The following is a 21995-nucleotide window of genomic DNA, read 5'->3' as shown; positions in this document are numbered from 1 at the left end:
CATAGGCTGGTTTAAGTGATCACTTTACATACGTGTAACATTCACCAATTCTACCCATTATTGACAACCACACTACTTAAATTCTTGGAAGTTCTATATATATGAACCAATTTAGAAACTTTGTTCTTGAATCACTAGAACTTCGCAAGAGACATCTATTGGTGAGATGTAAAGAAGCTTTTTAATTAAGCAGAAACTCTTATATTAGTATGTGAGATCCGAATCCTGGATTATAGCCTACGACGGTCGTCAACCCCGTAAATGCCCTGACTTCCATATTCTTCTTCATCTTTGATGAGATGTCAAAAAATAATATTCATTGTATCTATTAATGATTTAAATATATATTAAAAAATCACATGTGTTAAAAATTTTGTATAGTTTTAAGTGTGTAAATGGTGCTATGGTGGTGAAGGGTGGTATTGTTTGCATGCTGTAGTAATGATTGTCCTGACGAAGAGACGGGTACGTCTCAAAACCGGTAGACATAAATATCTCGATGAGTGGTTATATACTAACATTATTAACATTTTTGTTAAAAAATAAATAAGTAAAAATGACTAACCACAAAGTAAATGCTTTAAATATTAATAATATTGAGAATAATATATTAAAACATTTATTTAACCAGTTATTTTATTCACAGCATTTCGAGGATGTCCAAATACCTGTTCACAAATCTGGGTATCTCCACTTATGAATTATATTTACATTTTGACATCTTAACATAGATGAAAAAATACATAGAAGTCTGGGTAATTATAGGGCTTACGACCTGTCATAGGCGCGTTTAGTGATTACTTAACACCCGTGCAACATTTATTATTTTACCGATGATTGACAACCACATTAATATTTTTTTTGGACTTGTAGAAATGTACATTTATCGTAAATCTCATGCCACTTTATATGTGAGTTCACCGGCCATCTATGGCCGGATTAAAAAAGCTTGTATTTAGATGTGCATGTGCAAGATCCTAACCGGATTAACCCTGTAAATAGCCAGACTACTATAGTCTTCTTAATCTGTGATAAAATGTCAAAATTGAACTAAACAAAACATTTATTTTTAAATTCTTTCAGACTCTTTTCATTCTTCATACATTCAGGCATCTCATCATGCATTTTCAAACTCTTATACATTAAACAATTTTGTGACTCGTTTTTTTTCAACAACGTCAGTCTTATTTTATCCTTATTTCTAGTAATATGTTCATGAAAATGTTTGTTTAACACTATTTTATCCTCAAAATATTTGAGTAATTTATCGTTTAAATATTTATATATAAAGATCAGCATATTCAATTTTAGTCTCTTTCTTATAAATAACCAGTTGAGGTCTTCTCTCATTTTTTCGATATTATTATATCTATTTTTCTTGAGTACTATTCTCATCGCTTTATTTTGTATAATTTCTAATCCATTTAAATTTACTTCATTTGCCAATAATATTGTTAAATATTGTTGAGCAGTAATCCATATGTGGAATAGTCATTCTCGTTTTGCAGTATGTTTATTTAACCTATTCCTTAATCTACTAAGTAAAAAAAATTATAAACACGTTCAAAATTTGCATTTAAGGTAAATTTGGACATACTCAAAATTTTATCCATAAAATAGCCGGACAACTTAAAAGATACATAAAATTAAAAATCACGTTTTCAAGCGTCTCAAAGCATATAACTTTCTTCGGATAACAATCCAACATTTAACAATATAAATAAAATTGTTAATAAATTTTGATGACTAAAAAATGGTTGCCTTAATTACAATGAAACATGACTCCATTTCAGCAGCACGAGAATGTAATGAATATTTCCTTTATACAAGCATCGCATTCCTGGGAAATTTCTAATTAAAAGATAATATTATTAGTTCTAACAGCAACTTTGATGTAGGAATTATTAAGAAAACACGACACATTTCATTTTCCTGAATGTGGTCTCTTCTTCTTGACAATTAATAATATATAGTGACAAACATATTGTATTTTTGATAAAGAATCTTGCCAACTAAAATTAAATGAAAATATTATCACGAGTATTTTTTGTAACAAAATTAAAATTTATAAATATTATTAAGTCTGGGCATTTACGGGGCTGACGACTGTCATAGGTTGGTGTACGTGATCACTTTACACACGTGTAACATTTACCAATTCTACCTATTATTGACGACCGCACTACTCAAATTCTTGCAAGTTCTATATATATATGAACCAATTTTAAAACATTTGAATCACTAGAACTTTACAAGAGACATCTATTGGTGAGATGAAAAGAAGCTTTTTATTGAGCAGAAAATCTGCAGCAGATTTGATAAATTAATACAAATTAAACAGAGAGGCTAATTACCCATTCAAGCTCTTTAAAACTATGTTGAAATAACCAATAGTAACTAGTGCGGAATGAGTTCCGTGGTGGCTTAACGAACAAATATTCCAAAAAGAGGTTGTGATGGATGTTTCCTTAATTTTCTCAAGGGTTCTAGTAAACCATTGTTATAAAAACGACCCAAAACACATAACAAACATATAAATTAGGGGGAGTGGTCACTGAAGATTTATACCCTGTATCGAAATGGCAAACAACGCAGGCCAAAGGACCCTGGAACTCAAAATGTTGCATGATATTATATATAATTTAAAATGCTTTAAAAAATATATATAATAATAATAATGCGCGTGCAGGATCGTACTCGTGATAGAAGTGAAAAGTCTTTTTTTAATAGAGATTTTGTATGAGATACATAGAGATAAGGATTACATCAAAAGAAATACAGCAATATGAAATTTCCGTTATAAATATTATGTTTATTTCGATTTTACACTGTGATAACTAAAATATGAGATGTGTGTCCGTGATACGATGTTTTTGAGATTTCGAAAAAATATAATAATATATCACAAAATACGATGATAAATATTACTTACATAACGTGTGGTACCTCTCTGTTCATATACAGCGTCTGATGTATACATCTACAACACACGCCTGCGTGACACTATCTACGGGGCTTACAATCATCATAGACTAGTTAATTGATTAATCACTTAAACCAGCCTATGATAGGCGTAAGCCATGTAAATGTCCAGACTTCTATATATTCCTTCATCTTTTTTGAGATGTCAAAAAATAATATATTAAGTATAAGTTTACCTTTGCATCTCCGGGCTTTGCAGTAAGCAGGGGTCGTGCTCGTGCCAACATCTCTCCTCGCTCCTATCGCAGCTTCTGTCGCTGCTCCTATCCCTGTGACGCTTGTTCCTGCGTTGCTTCGAGTTCTCGGGTGATATAGCCACGCTGCGTTTTCCGCACTCATCTAAAAATTACGAAAGTAAGATTATCCTCAACTTGAGATGAAACGTTTATCTTATCTTATTTTACAAATTTAAATCACTAGATTTTGACATCTCAACATAGATGAATAAGTATATGGAAGTCAGGTATTTACAGGGTTTAAGAACTGGGTCGGTTTAAGGGATCACTTTATACACGTGTTTAAAGTGATCACTGATCACTGACAGCGTACTGTAGACGCGAACTTGATCGTGAAGCGACGTATAAATTATACCATATTTATTTATTAGTTAAATATATACTGGTATGTACATATTAATTATCTGTATTTTGGCTCTTTAGGCATAGCCTGTGTTGAGTCGAAATACTTACAAGTTAAAGTTTAAAACAATTTAATTATTTTTTGTGCACGAAATAGTAAAATTTCAAAATGAGTTTTCTTTTTTTTATATATACAGTGTTATTGTCATTCATGGTTAATTTTTCACATACATAAATTAATCTATTAAACCAGCCTATGACGGATCGTAATCTCTGTAAATACGCAGACTTCCATATTCTTCGTCAACTATGTTGATATGTAACTAACTAACTAACTAACCATCACGCCGCTTCACCGCAGGGGTAGGCAGAGAGAATAGAGCGCCACACCACTCTGTCCTTGCAAACATTCTTCGCCTCTTCCACGTTCATGCATCTCCTCATACATACCCGCCGATTGTTACGACTCCTAACCTGACCACTTTCAAGTATTTGGCATACCTGATCGTGCCATGTTGATATGTCAACATATAAAAATAACTAAGAAGAGAAACCCAGCTTTGTGAACAAGGATTTGACACACGAAAAATGTTGTGTTAAATTATGTTTTGTAGTTACATTTTTCTTATATCTATGAACTTATTTAAAATTGATGTAATTTTACATAAAAGTAACGATTAAAAAATACTCATACCTACATTTTAATGTTGTATTAGGATAACCTTCAATTTCATTGTTCGAAATGTTTTCTTATACAAATTAAGCTAATCCTTTATATGAAAAAAAGTATTATCAAATTTCAATGGCCCTTCATAAATGATTCAATAACCCTAAAGGTCAATTATCTCTCTTGTGTAGAGATAGTACCATCGTAATTTGAACAGGGCTCGGTCGAGGGAAACCTTTCATGAATTTCCGCCCCACGATAATTAAGTGATTTAAATCAAATTTCTTTCGAAGGGACAAAAAAACGTAAACGTTTTTATATTTTAGTAATTAAAAAATATATAAAGTAGTTAATGATGAAATATGTCATCACAGTTGTTAAAATCCATTTTTTATATTCAACAGTTAAAATGATTTAATTTAAGTTTTACTTGTTAAATGCCACATAAATTTAATTAAAAATGAATAGATATTCTCACAAAGTGACGGCCAAATCGAATAATGAATAAAATGTACATAAATAAAAATGTTGATATGCGTTCGCTCAAAACCTTAAATCTTTTAAAGATATTCGCTAATTTCTTTAAAGTTTTGTCATAACGCTGCAACGCGTTGCATTCAAATACACCCGTATTGTATGTATAAGACAACAATTAAGTATGCTCAAGTAACACATCAAAGTTCAAGTAGCCCCGTTCTACGGTATTGTAGAAAACTTTAGGTGCATTTCGTTTTTTTTAACTCATCCTCTTTTCCGTTCTATATATTTGTAACGTAATCCATAATTCAAACATCTCTAACAGACAGTTTATAGCTGTCACTACACTGTTTCACCTATGAAACTGACCCCCGTAACGTCATGAATATTTTAATACGTATCATGAATATATTTAAACTTTTTCTAGAAAAGTTGACGAAAAATCTGATATTTTTCGCTCAACCTTTTATGAATTTCAAATCAAAAGCTTTTTTATTAATGTAATTTTTTGCTTATTTATTTCGCTTTTCGCTTCAAATAGATCATGGAGTATAGCATGATAATCTAAACGGATGGCAAACAAAATATCATTTATTTGGTTATTTTTGACTTTTCGGGTAAATCAAACTAGGTGTTGAAACTACATGTATTATTATTACTGATTTAACTGATTTACTGATTTTAAACTGATTATCATTAAAACTATGTATTGTAAGTTTTGTACTGACATTTCTTGGTGAAAATATATTTTATATAATAAAATAACGACTTAATATTTTTTTCCCATATATTGTAAACGTCATCATACTGGTCTGAATATGTCAGAAACCCGGTCACTAGCCAAAAGAAATATTTGTGGAAAAAACTATATAGTTTTAATTTTAATATAATTGATGTATTAATTTTTAAATCAAACACAGATTTTTTGAGTCTACTAAGTTGTATTTTACTAACAAAAACTCATAAAAAATTATTTTGTGACAATTTACTGTTATTTTATTACATGGAACCATAGAGATATGTATTTATAAGGCATTCGATGAAATTTTGACTCAGAGAACCTGAACATATCGTGAACCAGGCAATCGCCATGGATCATCCTCGAAAGACATCTAGAGAAGACTAAAAAGTTCATAGATGCTACAGAAAGTAACATGATTCAAATGTATGACCGAGGTGACGTTGTCTTTGATAGAAGGACCTACAACCTTAAGACGAGGAGAGCTGACCTCGACAGTCTAAGTCATAAGTTGGGATGGAGCAAGAAAGAAGAAGAAGAAGCCTACGATGAGATGACTATTACAAAGGGGTGAAAATCGTGAGAGTGTAAAAAATATACTCAAAATATGGAGTATGTAAGCATTGATATCATAACACCACAGAGATTCACGTGAAATATAAAATAACAATACGATCGATTGATAAAAGTTTTAAATAGCTTTGTTTACAGGATGAGGAAACAAATTTATAGCACAAAAGAATGTTTATTTCTAGAACAGAAAAATATCATTTCAAATATATATGTTTTTTAAGCCTGTCATCGATTGTTCGACAGTCAAAAATAAAGATAGTGTAATGTGATACTTAAAAGAAATAACGACCCTTCACCACTCGAATGGAAATAACTTCTTAATAGTCCAGACAAATTAAGCATAATTTAGGTCAAACCTGATATTAAAGTTATAAGTATCGATTTTTGAGGTAAGCATTCCTTAGGGTTCTTGAAGTGTCCCCTTAAAAGTCGAGGGGAGACAACTCTCTCCGACCTAGATTAATGCTTTTTCATTTCAAATCAATATTTATTTATTTAAAAAAAAAAACAATTAAAAACCTCAACCCTATTACGATTTTCATCTTTCATGATGGTGCCGTGGCGTAGTTGGGTAGACGCTCGACTGCGAAACTGGCGTCGCAGGTTCGATTCCCGCCAATTGCAAAATAAATTTAAGAAAGATTTATTTTCAATTAGTCTGGGTGTTTTGGATGCATTTTTCACATTTACCTTCCCCATCCATACCTACATTCATCCTACCTGCATTCAAGCTTCTTGAAAGGCTTTGAGGGTTATCCTCTTTTTTTTAAATCTATCGTCGTCGATTTATTACATGTGTCGCCTTTATTTGAAATTTTTAGGGGTCGAAACGATGTTTTTATCTTATAATGGACAGAAATATAAAAAAGTGAAATATAAACAATTTTTGCATCAATGACAAAATCAACTATTAAAATAATGTTTTTGAAATGGAAACATTGCAAGAAATATAGCATTATTTCAAATTTCTACTAATTTTTGTTGGAAATTTCGTGAAGCGTAACGAAACTAGACTGCGTTTACACTGTTTTAATATCTGCATGTGCGATACTTACTACATTACGGTATTTACTATTGATGTGAAAGTTTTGACCAGATGGGTGTACTATACAGACTAAACTTGTTTATATTAGACATCATATGTTTATTTCATTTTTTAAATGTATACATACTATATGTATACATGTATCATAATATATGTATACATATATTATGACACGTGTTTCGATGCGATCCGCATAATTTTCAAATACCGAATATTGGATGGATATAATCACAACGTGAAAATATGATTAATGCAACCACTTAAAAATAATAAAAATTAAATTGTAAATTTTGTTTTAATCATATTATGTTTTGACATCTCAACGAAGGTGAAGAGGATTTTGGAATTTTGGACAATTGCGGGGCTTATAGCCGACATAGGCTGGTTTAAGTGATCACTTTACACATGTGTTACATTCACTAATTCTACCCATGATTGACAATCACATTACTCAAATTCTTGGAAGTTCTATTTTATATGATCCAGTTTCAAAACATTGTGCTTGAATCACTACAATTTTACTACAAACATCTATTGGTGAGATGAAAGAAGCTTTTTAGGCTTATTTATATCATTTTGAAATGATTCATTCATAGTTAAAAGTTGCTTTAAATGTTATGATACAATTCGCATTCAATCTAAATTGGAGACGAAAAAGTTTTACAAAACGTAAATTGAAAATAAAAATGATCGCTCTGTAGGGTACGTACTATAATTTCAACTTTAAACATCATTTCGTCCAACCTTCAATTACTCGTAAACTCTATGGAATACCAAACAATATAATGGAATTGGTAAAGGATCGAACTTTCAGATTCGTGATATTATTGTGCCATTTCCGTTGTTTGAATTTCAAACAGATAGGGAAAAGTCTCGATACGTGATCTGTTACCAGAAATGTAAGTTCTACAATGATAGTTTAATAAAATGTTATTGTTAGGTTATTGAAATTTTGAAATATGTTTACCGAATGAACGAAAGGAATTTCAATAAGACAAAAAAATTGAATATTGAAAATAAAGTCATTCATATACATTAAAATACCATATTTTACTCTTACACATATTGTAAAAAATTAATAAAATAAATGTAAAAAATTTATGATGTAAATATAAAAAAAGAAACATTTGTATAAGACCACTTTTGAGTTTATTAATGTAAACATTCTTTAAAACCCATACTGCGCTGCATGCAACCCATCTTAATCTCATCAATTGATTCGGCAGTCACTTTGTGGTAAAATCTATACATTTTTAATTAATGCTTTACTTAGTAAATGCCACTATTTCTTAAAATCTACTGTGACACGTGTTTCGATGCATTCCGCATCATTTTCAAACGGTGTTATACGTACAAACGGTGCATACGGTGTTTGAAAATGATGCGGAATGCATCGAAACACGTGTCACAGTAGATTTTAAGAAATAGTGGTATTTACTAAGTAAAACATTAATTGAAAATGGTTATCTTAATCGTTAACACATGAAGGAAAGGTAATCATCAGCCTTCCGCTTCAGGTACCAGTCCAGGGTAATATGGAATAAATATTAGTGTCAAAAACTCACTTATATTATTTATGTAAACATTAATAAACTCAAAAGTGATAAGTTTCTAAACTACAGATGCTGTCATCATTAAGTAGAAACAGTTTGTTTAATTACCCGTCTATAAGAATATCTATAATTCTAGGAAACTAATCCTGTTTTCAACAATAAATAAATGATAATAATGTGAAAATTTCAATTATTATATTATTAAGTTAATACTACAACATTGGAGTGTGTCTAAATACTTGTTCACAAAATCTGGATTATCTCCAATTACAGGAGTTATTTTCATATTATTTTTTGACATCTCATCAAAGATGAAGGAGAATTTGGAAGTCTGGGCATTTACGGGGCTGACGGTTTACCTAGGACAGTCGTTAATACTAAAGTTAATACTAAATCAAGTCAAAATTAATTACAAAATTAATTCTTCATCAACCCATTTACTCATACATTATGTGTGTGTCTGTTTGTGTATTATATGCATACTGTGGGTTCTTGTTGAACACCTACTTAACAGAAGGGAAGCAAGATGAAAGCGGATTACTTTTAACACAGATTTATTCAGTTCCAAAAAATGACAGTCAAGAAATATTTAAGAATAATCGCGTGATTCTAACGTAAGCGCAGTTGGAGGTGGACGTGTCGATCACTGGACGAGCGGTGACGGAAAGTGACGCCCTGGTTTTTGTTCGGCCCGAGCTCGGCTTCGTTCTGTTTGCGTGTTCGATTTCTTGTTTTGCGTGTTCGATTATGCTCGTCCGTTCGATTGTTGTGGGTTGCCACAATACTATATTCATGGTTAGTATATCCATGTAATTTTATAGATTTTTCATTAACGAGGCTATTATTCTTTATCCACGTCAATCGTCGAAGAACGGATAATTGAGGTAATTAAGATCTCTTACTGACATATCCATTGTTTGTTATTCTACCTGTTCATCTCACGATCACCCCGTGTGTTACGATCTCTAGACAGCTATTATTATTGGCTCATGAAATCCTGAAAACATTCCAACACACTCAATTGCATGAAAGAAAAAAGAACTTCTTTCACTAAAGGGGCATAAACAGTCAATGAAATGTCGGTTTTGATTCAAGAATTTTAAATTCTAATTTATATTTGAAGCAATAATTTAGTGATTTTACATTTTATAACTAAAATTTATCTTTGTTTTAAAATCAATATAAATATTTTATTATAAATTAATTATCATGTTTACCGGTTTCGAAGCTAACCGCTTCTTACCGGTAGACATTATAAGTAAGTTATTATAAAATATTTTCGGTGATTTTAAAACAAAGTTTTAATATATTATTAGATTAAAACCAATATTTGTAGCTTTTCCACTTTTTTTTTATTTGACCAGCGACCGGGTTTCGTCGTTACCGACATCATCAGACTGGTGATGTCGGTAACGACGAAACCCGGTCGCTGGTCAAATAAAAAAAAGTGGAAAAGCTACAAATATTGGTTTTAATCTAATAATATATTAAAATGCAATTCCATCACGAAGTGTCAGTGGATAATATAAATCTACTAAACAAAGTTTTATTTTAATTATAATTTTTAATCCTATTTCTCAAAATCAGCTTGATACAGATACTGATCAATACATATAAATATACAGAAAAATATTTTAGTTTATATTAGTTTTGTGGTATGGTAATACGACACCCTTCTTATCATTCATCGTTCACTTTGTATATTACCACTTTTAAAAACAATATTTTATGACTACCGGTTACGGAATAATCATTCAATCATGAAGTCAAACAATGTCCACATTTGACCTAATGATGGAATTATTATTCCAAAATCGGTAATCATGAAGTAGTATTTTTTTAAGTAGTTTTACACAATGTAAACAATGAATGATAAGGAGAGTGTTATATTAATAAATATATTTCCTGGTATTGTTTATTGACCGAAAGATAAAAAATTGTCAATACTGCATAAAAACAATGCAACATAGTGTTTATCTTCGATATACATTTTTTTAGATGGGAGTGGCATTTATTATTTGCGTTTCTTATTATATACAAGGTTAACAGCGGATCTAGCGGATTTTTGTTTCTTTTAGATAAAAAAAATTGTTTGATTTTAATCTGTCTTAGGAACTAGAAGGTTAAACTAGTAAAAAACAAAAAAAAAATAAAGAATTACGTAAATAAAGTAAATATGTAAAAGAAAATCACCCACAAACAAAAACAATAAATAAGTGTGAGTCCCTCTCCAAGTACAAGAGCTTAGGTCTCTTTATTGAATGAAACTGCGTAATTAATTTTAAGATTGTAAAGAAGAAATGTCTTGAAATATTTTTTTTTTAAATCTTAGTCAGCCATGTTTTATTTACAACTGCATAGTATTAATATCAATAATTATTTTAACTCTCATATAGCTTTATAAATATATCATTAATTGATTCAGCAGTCACATTTTGGTAATATCTATCCATATTTTATTTACTTTTACTTGGTAAATACTACTATTTTTAATAATCTATTGTGACATGTCGCTCACTCCTTTCAAGAACGTCATAAATCAAAATTCGTAAATTTTCAGTTGTGCATGTTTTCGGAATGCCCAGAAAATGAACTATTTCCCAGCAAAAGAGGCATATTTTAAACTTAATATTTACCCGCCACAGGGCAAAAAATGTTGCTTTTGCATTTTTAAGAAAAGGTGTTGTGTGATTATTTTTATAAGTATTTTTCAAATTAGGAAAAAATCTTCAGATTTTACCTTAAAAGATCTGTTGCACAGTAAAAATTTCAATAAGTGGCTTGATATTTATTTTTAATACATTGTGTTATATTTTTAAACTTAAAAAACGTTCTCCTGAAAAATCAAGTTTTTTGATTTATGACGTTCTTGAAAGGAGTGAGCGATACACAAGTTTATAGACTCTCGATTATCCGGAATCGTATTAATCGAGCAACGGATTAAAATGACGTATTTTTTTAAAAATCTGTGAACTTTTATTGATGTGTTTCGATGCATTCCGCATAATTTACCAACACCATTTTTAAAACCACGGTATTTAAAAATGATACAGAAGACATCGAAACACGTGTCACAATAGATTTTTAAAAATAGTGGTATTCATCAAGCAAAACTTAAATTATAAAATATGTATTGTAAAATATGCCCTCAATATGGGCAAACTCAATGAGAGCACATTTTTGTAAACTGTAATGTGTATGATAAAAATATTTATTTGAATAAATAATTAAAAAGATGACAAGTGAAAATTTAGAATCTAAAACAATTTATTAAATATAAAAAAAAAGTCACAAAGCTTGTTACATATTAGAATTTCCAATACCTCGCAAGTTATGAGATGCTTCGAACAGGGTAAAGTAGCAATTAGCAGATCCGACTTTATTCACTGTACCAAATATACCACATCCCTAATAGCTCAAACTAAAATCTGCTTAAAATATAACCTGCCTCGCGAGAAAATAATTTAAAGGCATTGTTGAAAGTTCAGTTCTGCTTAAAGCCTGTTCTAGGCGCAGACAGCAGTGAACCGCTTGGTCCCAAAGCAATGGTTACCCCGCAGAGTATTTTCACTTTGGTGGAATTAAAGCAAATAGGCGCTTAGTCAAAAAGGCTATGTTGTTTCTGCGAGGATGAACAAACACGCTATCTTAACCCTTCGGCTACCACGACTTTAGGGGTTACTTTGCTAGAAATACCGTGATTTAAACCTAAATAATTCAAAAGTAAAACATGTTCGGTAATTTATAAACACTCCGTGACATTGTGGAAATCAATTTGTTTTTGACGCACGACAAAAATATCTCTTGGATATTTAGTTAACTAAATGTATGTTGTAAAAATTCGACCAAGTAAATGCTACTTGCTTAGTGTCCACCTCCTTTTTAAGCCGTGCGCAAAACACTGAAGATCAAACGACTCCCAACCTAATTGACGACATCCGGTGTTGAAAGAAATAGAGTAGGGGTGCGAGTAATTAACAAATAAAAAATATTTGATTTTTTCTAGTTATGATATATATGTATTATATATTATTTATTTAAACTAAAAATATTGCACGTTGTTTATTAACCTTGATCTCTAAAAATGTATCTTTTAGAATAATATCTCAGCTTTACACAACTTTTCACAGAAATTAAATTGGTTTAATGTACTTTGTTCTCCTAGTTCCTCTTTAAGTTTTTTGTAACTTAAATTTTTGTAATATTACAAGAATATCGATGAATAACTTATTGAAAGAAAAAAAACATAGTATGAATCGAAATTTTTTGCACAAACCTGAAGGAATCCCTAATATATTGTCCAAAATGCATCTGATACTTTTATAAATCATGACGTCAGATCCGACGGATCCGGTATTTCTCGCTAGAGTACCAAAAACCTTTCGGATTTCGGTAACCAAAGTGTTGAGAGTGTTACCATAAGGCTGTTTACTTTAGCGGGCCAACTTGCCGCTGTCGTATTAAATATTTCTTAATGGGATGCTTTTACATAAATGTGCTTCTCTTGTCTAATTACCTGAATCACTTTGTTGACTTTGCGTAAAATTGTGCTCGTCCGGCCAAATGTCGCTAAAGCAAAAATGTAGCTGTGAAAATTTGTAGAATATGTAAAAATTCAGTTTATCAGTTATAAGTTTGCCACAATAACTAATTATTTTCAGCATTATGAAAAACAGCTAATATAAAGCTGCTCGTCATCAATCTGTCATTCTTACTCTTCCTAAAATAAAACTAGTTTCTATTTTCACGTATTGATGAGAACATCTTTAGTTCTCCAATAAATAAATTTAAAAGTGGTCGCATCAAGTATTTTATTAAACTAACTAACCAACTAAGCACCACACCGCTCCCTGCAGCGGTAGGCATAGAGAATAAAACACCACACCAAAATGTCTTTACAAACTATCTTCGCTCTTCTTCACATTCATGCATCTCCGACTCCTAACCTGCCCACCTGTATTTGAAATACTTGAAAATCTCAAGTTTATCTCAGTCTTCCTCTGCTCCTAATTTCATCTCTATTCGCCTCATAAATTTGTATTACTACTCTTTCTTCACTCATTCGATTCACATACCTAAACCATCTCAAAACACATTTCTTAATTTTTTCGATAATGCTCATCTCATCTTCCATTCTTTCCTCATTTTACCATTTGATCGTCTATCATACATCGTTTTGCTGCACACTCGTCTGAGAAAACGCGTTTTGACTGTATACAATCTATTTTTTATCCTCACAAAATATAGCCAAAGCATGGAACGCATTCACAAAATGTCACTCATCATCACTCTGTCATTCTTATTCTTCTTAAAATAAAAACTGTTTGAATTTCCAACATTTTTAATTGTATTCAAATACTTGTTCACAAATCTGGGTTTCTCCACTTAAAAGTTATTTTACATTTTTGATATCTCAACATAGATGAAGATGAATAGACACGTGTGTAAAGTGATCGCTTATCCAGCCTTTGACAGGTCGTAAGACTTCTATATTCTTCTTCATCTATGTTGCGATGTCTTTTTTTGTATTTCCACTTGTTGATCTGTAGTTCAATGTGGAAAGATTGAAGATTTTTTACAAACACAGATCGGTATGGCGTAGGTACTATTTTCTCTGCTTACTCCTACGGTGAACCGGCGTGACGATTAGTTAGTTTATTATACCAATCCTTGGCCAACATTGGGGATTGCGAAATTCAAGCTCAGATTAGTTCAATTATTTCCAGAACCCTTTACAACATGACATAGAAATAAAACACCGAAATCCGTCTTTATGGTGTCGTTAATGAAGAAAATAAACGTCTCCATGTCGATAAATCAATATTTAATGCCATCATAATGACTAGTTCATTATTGATTAACGACGCTTTTGACATGTGTTCGACTGTCATATATTTCGGGTTATTTCAGTTTCGTGTTTTGACAAGGTTGTGTTGCGATTGACGATCGGTCAATATTTATAATAGGCGTCCCAAATTGAGACGAAGCGTCTATAGTTTTTTTACGATGGAAGATGGATATCTGAGCATTCCAGGTCTTACGACCTGTTATTTATTTGGCTTTCTCAAGTTTACAACCATCTTATGCACTTATGTAACGCTAAACATTCTGCTCGGTGATTGAACATCCATTTTGCATGAATAACCATCATGCCGCTTTCTCGTATGGATAGGCAGAGAGATTAGAATGCCTCACCAATCTGTCTTTGCAAATAACTATCGCCTCTTCCATATTCATGCATCTCCTCATACATACCCGCCGATTGTTCTGACCTCTGACCTGACCAATATTTTTCAATAGATGTCTTTAGTGAAGTTCTAGTGATTCAAGAACAATGTTTCAAAATGGGTTCATTTATATAAAACTTCCAAGAATTTGAGTAGTGTGGTTGTGAATAATGGGTAGAATTGATGAATATTACACGTATGTAAAGTGATGACTTAAACCAGACTATGACGGTCGTCAGCCCCGTCCCAAATGCCCAGACTTCCATATTCTTCTTCATCTTTGATGAGATGTCAAAAATAATATTTTTCAATTGGTTAAGAAGGAATTAAATAAGGACTGATTTAAAAGTAATACTTATCATTTATGAGGGGAATGTGGCTGGTAATAAAAGCAAAAGAAGACCGAGGAAAACTTGGCATGATCGAGTATTTCTAATGCTTGGGTATGGTCAGGTCAGATTTTGGAATTATCGGCGGGTAAATATGAAGAGATGCATGGCTGTGGAAAAGATGAAGATTGTTTTGCAAAGATCGGTGTGGCATTCTATTGTGTTTGTCTACCCCAGCAGGGAAGCGGTGCGATGGTTAGTAAGTAAGTTTTTTTTTAAGCCTGTTACGTCAAATTTCTTTAAAACGTGATATTTAAGTAAATAACTAAGCAGTATGGTAACATTTTGAGTGTGTCCAAATACTTGTTCACAAAATCTGGATTATCTCCAATTACAGGAGTTATTTTCATATTATTTTTTGACATCTCATCAAAGATGAAGAAGAATATGGAAGTCTGGGCATTTACGGGGCTTACGACCGTCATAGGCTGGTTTAAGTGATCACTTTACACACGTGTAACATTCACCAATTCTACCCATTATTGACAACCACACTACTCAAATTCTTGGAAGTTCTATATATATGAACCAATTTAGAAACCTTGTTCACAATCCAGGATTCGGATCTCACATACTAATATAAGAGTTTCTGCTTAATAAAAAGCTTTTTTACATCTCACCAATAGATGTCTCTAGTGAAGTTCTAGTGATTCATGAACAGTGTTTCAAAATGGGTTCATTTATATAAAACTTCCAAGAATTTGAGTAGTGTGGTTGTGAATAATGGGTAGAATTGATGAATATTACACGTATGTAAAGTGATGACTTAAACCAGACTATGACGGTCGTCAGCCCCGTCCCAAATGCCCAGACTTCCATATTCTTCTTCATCTTTGATGAGATGTCAAAAAGAATATTTTTCAATTGGTTAAGAAGGAATTAAATAAGGACTGATTTAAAAGTAATACTTATCATTTATGAGGGGAATGTGGCTGGTAATAAAAGCAAAGGAAGACCGGGGAAAACTTGGCATGATCAAGTATTTCTAATGCTTGGGTGTGGTTAGGTCAGATTTTGGAATTATCGGCGGGTACATATGAAGAGATGCATGGTTGTGAAGATTGATTTCAAAAGATGGGTGTGGCATTCTATTGTGTTTGTCTACCCCAGCAGGGAAGCGGTGTGATGGTTAGTAAGTTTTTTTTTAAACCTGTTACGTCAAATTTCTTTAAAACGTGATATTTAAGTAAATAACTAAGCAGTATGGTTTTACGAAAACAGTTCCTTAAACTCGAAGCTCTGTGATCATTCTACTGAGCACAATACGCCTTTATCTTACGGCAAGTTTTGCTAATTACCACTGTAACTTGTACAACTACAGAAGTTAGTAAACCTGTTCTGTAATGAATACTCGCATAAAATGTGTACAAAGAACGGAAAAAGTTAATTTTCTCACAGAAAGAAAATATTAATTACGGCGGATCTGCCCGTTTATAACGAGATCAGAAGATAAAACAAAGCTTTTTCCATGAAACTTTAACGATTGTCTGGAATCACTGTATTAGAAACAAGAAACAAACAGCAATCCACGAGACAATCATTGTGAGTCAAAACTTAGAAATCCAACGCCTAAAAGTCGAATAGAAAAATACAAGGCACGGGGAAAATCATTATAAAATAAAAGTGGACTGTAAGAAGATACAAAACATTTTCAAAATACTTTGATAATTATATCAAGATAATTGAAGGATTTAATAAATCAACAACTATTTGCTTTTATCCACTTTTATTGTTTTTGACCAGTGACCAGGTTTTGTCGTTACCGACATCATCAGACCGATGGGAGCCTAATAATAATTGCATGTTGCATACACAACAAGGCTGGGGTTTTTTAAAATGGAAAATGCATTTATTATTTACCTTGCGTATTATGTAAAAGTTTCAAAGATCATTCAGTGTATTTTTGGTTTTTCTATCTTAAAAAAAATATTTCATTAATTGATTCGGCAGTCACTTTGTGTTAAAATCTATATATTTTTAATTAATGTTTTACTAAGTAAATACAACTATTATAGTGGTATTAACCAAGTAAAACATTAATTTAAAAATTTAAAAAAGTTTAGTTTTAATCTGTATTGGGAACAGGAGCAATAATTTAGTGTTACTAATCAGGAACTTCTTAGCATTTGCTCATTGCTGGGAGATATCTAGGATTGAAAACAATAATTTTATTGATATTTTTTTTTCATTAATCAATTATTTTTAATACTGGGAGTTGCGTGAAAACATTATTTCTAATTTTTATGATGCTTTTAATTTGACTAGTAATTTTATTCATAACATCTTACATACATTAAAAAGATCTCTGATAAATAATAAGCCTACCAATAATGGGTAGAGTTCCAAAAACTTGAGTCGTGTTGTGAGAATGTTGAACTGCAAAACTCAAAATTACAGTAAATTATAAGATGACCTTTAGGTGATTTTTCACGAAATCGGCGCCATATAAATTGGACATATTTATTATTATTATAAGGATTAGTAAAAACTTAGGAGAGGCCTGCTTTTGTGCTTTATTGAAATGCACGCCATCGACATATAAAGTCAGCATGATAAAAAAAACTTTTTGTCATAAATTACTATGACGAGTCATAGAGTAGCCGTATGGTAATGTTATTTCCATTAGTGATGTTATATTCATGTTAAAAATTCAATCAATAAATGGCCGAACGCGTTCGTAGCGATGGAGGAAGGCTTAAGTGTGATCGATCGGAATCATAATTCCTGAGCGGTTTATCTGTACATCAGACAGAAGAAAAATCTACCTACAAAGTCTGAAAGGAAAATCTGTAATACAATATTGGAAAATGTTTCTCGAAGCGAGTCAAGTATTATTTGTTACGTCGAGCTGAATTTTAAATAAATCCCTAACTCGGAAACAAAGATAACCGAATTTTATTATCTTTGTGACGTCTTGTCTTAAAATTATTATTTTATCATATTTTCTTCATAAACTTGGATTATGGTAAAATATAACAAATTACGTTGAATTTGTTTATTGTTAAGAGATTTTTTAGATTAAGTTTAAAATTAGTTAGATTAAGGTTGGTTTGGATAAAAAAAAACTAACTTACCATCACGTCGCTTCCGTTTTTATTTTATATAACTGATTTCAGTTCACCTGTTTTCAATATATTTCCAGCAATCACTCTCCTTTCTAAATCATTATCAATCTTTCCATCCCTCCAAAAATATACGAAATCATCATTCAAAATTTTCCTATGTTATACTAAACAACATAAGAATACAAAATTTTAATCACAGGATTTTTGGTGTTTCTATTTATTTTAACACATGCAAGATCCTAAACGGATTATTTTACATACTGTTGGCTGGCTGGAAACTTAATTTTTTTTAATTATACAGTTTATAATTTGACTATTTATTTTATATACACGTTGGATGTGTCCAAATATGTATTCAAGGATTCTTAAACAAAGAGTTGAACAAGTGAAAAAACCCAGATTTGTGAACAAGGACTCGGATACATCAAAAATATTGTGAATTTAGAATATTTAAAATGCATTCAAGTGTACATTTTGGTACACTTGAATGGACATATAAAATATGAAACTCTTATGCACAGATAGGTACACCTTAAGAACAAAGATTCTGCCTTAACACGAGAAAATCTTTTGTTCAAAAATGTTTCACAGCATTTCGTAGTCGGAATGGATATTCAGCGAAATTATTATAGTACCACGTAGTAGCATTCATCTAGTTTTCCATTTAGCACCTTTTTGTATGCAAGCTTTTCCGCGGACCGAACACATTTCCCGGAAAATGGACAAATTTCCAACTGAAATTCTGTTCCATCATGGAGGTGACAAAAGCCGTTATTTTAAAATGAATGATTCCATTAATAACTTTAATCCACTCCCTCAAAAATTGGACCAACGGGACGCTTGAAAATTCTTAGAGTTTTAAATGTCGAGTTTGACCAAGAACATGATTAAAAAATGTACATTTTTATTTTATTTATTATTCTGGCATTTACTTTGTGTTAAGACATAATGATATTATTAATGAAAACACTTGTTTTTTTACCACTTGAGTTTATTTTATGACGACTAGTTTCGGAAGACCTGAAAATGGATGCTTAGCTTCCGAAACTAGTCGTCATAAAATAAACTCAAGTGGTAAAAAACAAGTGTTTTCTTTATTAATATGTATACGTTTACAATGATTAAAGAAAACACTTGTTTTTTACCACTTGAGTTTTATTATAGACTACATGTTTCAGAAGTTAAACTTCCATCATTCAGGTCTGTATAATAACTTTTTTTTTGTTTTCTTTAATCATTGTAACATGTCTTACCACAAAGTTAATTCCGAAACAATAAATAAAATATGTATATTTTTAACTAAAAAACTAACTATCACACAGCGTCACGGCAGGGGTTGGCAGAGAGAACAGAATGACACATAAATCTGCATTTGAAAACAATCTTCGCATCTTCTGCATTCCATCTCCTCATACATACCCGGTGATTATTTCGACTCCTGACCCGACCATATCTAAGTATTAGAAATACCTGATCATGCCAATTTTTTCTCGGTTTTTTTCTGACTTACTTAAAATAAAATAATATTCATCACAGTAAATGTATGAATAATATTACATTTCTGTTCACTTCATTTAATTCTAATTGTAATGCAGTTACTAATAATAAAAGTGGGAAAAACAAAACAGTTGTAGTTTGAATATAAAAAATACATTTCCAGTGTCAGTACAAAACTGAAATATAACAATATGATCCATATTCGTCTTCATCTCTGTTGAGATGTCAATATGTGGACAAACCCAGATTTGTAAGCAATGTTTGGACACACTCAAAATATTGTAAACATGATGTGTTTGCATCAGTGAAAAGTATCTTATACAATTAAGAAATTTTCTATAATTTATATTTAAAGCACTAACTTTGTGACTTTCCATTTATAATTAAAATTTAGCTTTGTTTTAAAATCATTAAAAATATACTTTCATGTATACTTTTATATAGTTTTATAGTGACTTTAAAACAATGTTACATTTTAATTATAAAGAAATTTTATATTTTAATCATAAACAAACGTATTACATTCTGTCTTTTCTCACTACATATCGTTAATGCCTGCTCTAAGATAAGCAGCATATATTATTTTCTTTATAAAATACTGCATAATTTAGCCTAAGTTTTAGTTTTTCTTAGCTTTGTCGAATATGCCCAATATCTTGTAACTAATTATAATCTAGAAGAAAACAAATTATTGAAGGTACGAAGTACCATAAATATGCAGATGTTTATGCAAAACTTATGAAATCATCTTGACTTGTTCAAGTAAGACAAATTGCTTTCTGCAAGTTCTTTATGCTCGAAGGTTCGGTTCAAGTATTTATTTAAGCCTACTTCTCTCCCTCCCTGCCTGCTTTCGATATGAAAAACCGAGTTAATGGTTTTATAAGACGTGGGAAAACCCTGAACTCCTCCGGTCGAGATTAAACGATGTTTTTTTCTACCTTGGCAAAGTTAAAAAGTTCAATCTGTTAAAGTATTGAATTATTTTTACCCTAAGGTCTTGTAAATTCTATTATCATCAAAATCCGTGTACCAAGAAACGAAATGGTCTTTGTATCACGGTTTTTTTTTTAATATCTCAACATTGATGAAGAAAAATATAAAATTTTTAATTTAGGTTTTACTTGGTGTATACCACTATTTCTTAAAATCTATTCCGAAACGTTTTTCGATACATTCCGCATTGTTTTCAACGGTATTTGAAAATGATGCGGAATGCATCAAAATACGTGTCACATTAGATTTTAAGAAATAGTGGTATATACTTCTTCTTCTTATTATTATTATTATAGGCCTTGCGGCCTGTTTTTAATTGGGATTAGCCTCCTGCGACGTCGATTCCCAGCTATCGGCCCATCTCTTTGGTGGTCTGCCCGGGAGTCGTCTACCATGGGGTTGGCCGTACAGTGCGATGTGGGGGGGGGGGGGTCTGGATGGTTCCATTCTCCTCACATGCGCATACCATTGTCTTCTTTGTTGCCTTCCCCACCTAACGACATCTTCGATCTCGCATATTTCCCTGATCTTGGCATTTCTCAATCTATCTCGAAGACTCTTGCCTGTTATGCTTCGCAGAGTCTTCATTTCTGACACTCTAAGCGCGTTTTTTGTGTTTGGTATTTACTTAATAAAACTTGTATTAAAAATGGATATTTTTACTACAAAGCAACTACAGAATCAATAAATGGAATTATTTTTATCCTAAAGTCGAGTAAATTCTTTTACTAAGATAATTTGTTTACCAAGAACGAGATTTTTTGTAACACTTTTTTATTATTATTGATATCTTAACATAGATAAAGAAGAATATTCAAGTTTAGGAATTTTTAGGGCTTCCGACTTATCATTGGCTGGTAGAAGCTATCACTTAATTAGTACACGTGTAACTTTCGCCATTCTACTCAAATTTGGGAAGCTATATTTATGCTTTAATTGAAAAAAATTCCGCGTTGTACTTCTTCGGTGACATCTATAGTCAAATTAGTACGTTTGTGAATAATTTTTAAAATCCCAATAGAGTGGTTGTCATCCTAGGGTTGAATAATGAATTTTACCCGTGTTAATAACTTCGGATAAATCTTTTATTTGATTATGTAATAACAATTTACTGTGTGTGATATTAGTGCCTTAGTTCATAAACATTCATAAAAATAATTCGGATATTGCAGTGAAAAGAAGATAAGAGGCTTAACGCGGACAAAGG

At 31.4% G+C, this 21995-nt stretch overlaps 1 protein-coding gene across 1 annotated transcript in view; it reads right to left on the bottom strand.

Annotated features, from left to right (window-relative positions):
- The window catches only part of LOC148302599 (uncharacterized), a 29842-nt gene that overhangs the window by 3459 nt on the left and 4388 nt on the right, over positions 1-21995 (bottom strand). Inside the window, exon 2 of the mRNA XM_088271358.1 lies at positions 3159-3321. Coding sequence (XP_088127484.1) covers positions 3159-3321 — 163 coding nt within the window. The remainder of the gene's footprint in view (positions 1-3158; positions 3322-21995) is intronic.

This window comes from Brachycentrus maculatus, unplaced genomic scaffold (genome assembly GCF_059751285.1).
Source record: "Brachycentrus maculatus isolate JH-2025_06_01 unplaced genomic scaffold, ASM5975128v1 h1tg000438l, whole genome shotgun sequence".
NCBI lineage: Eukaryota > Metazoa > Arthropoda > Insecta > Trichoptera > Brachycentridae > Brachycentrus > Brachycentrus maculatus.
This window is presented reverse-complemented; position numbering and strand designations above follow the sequence as displayed.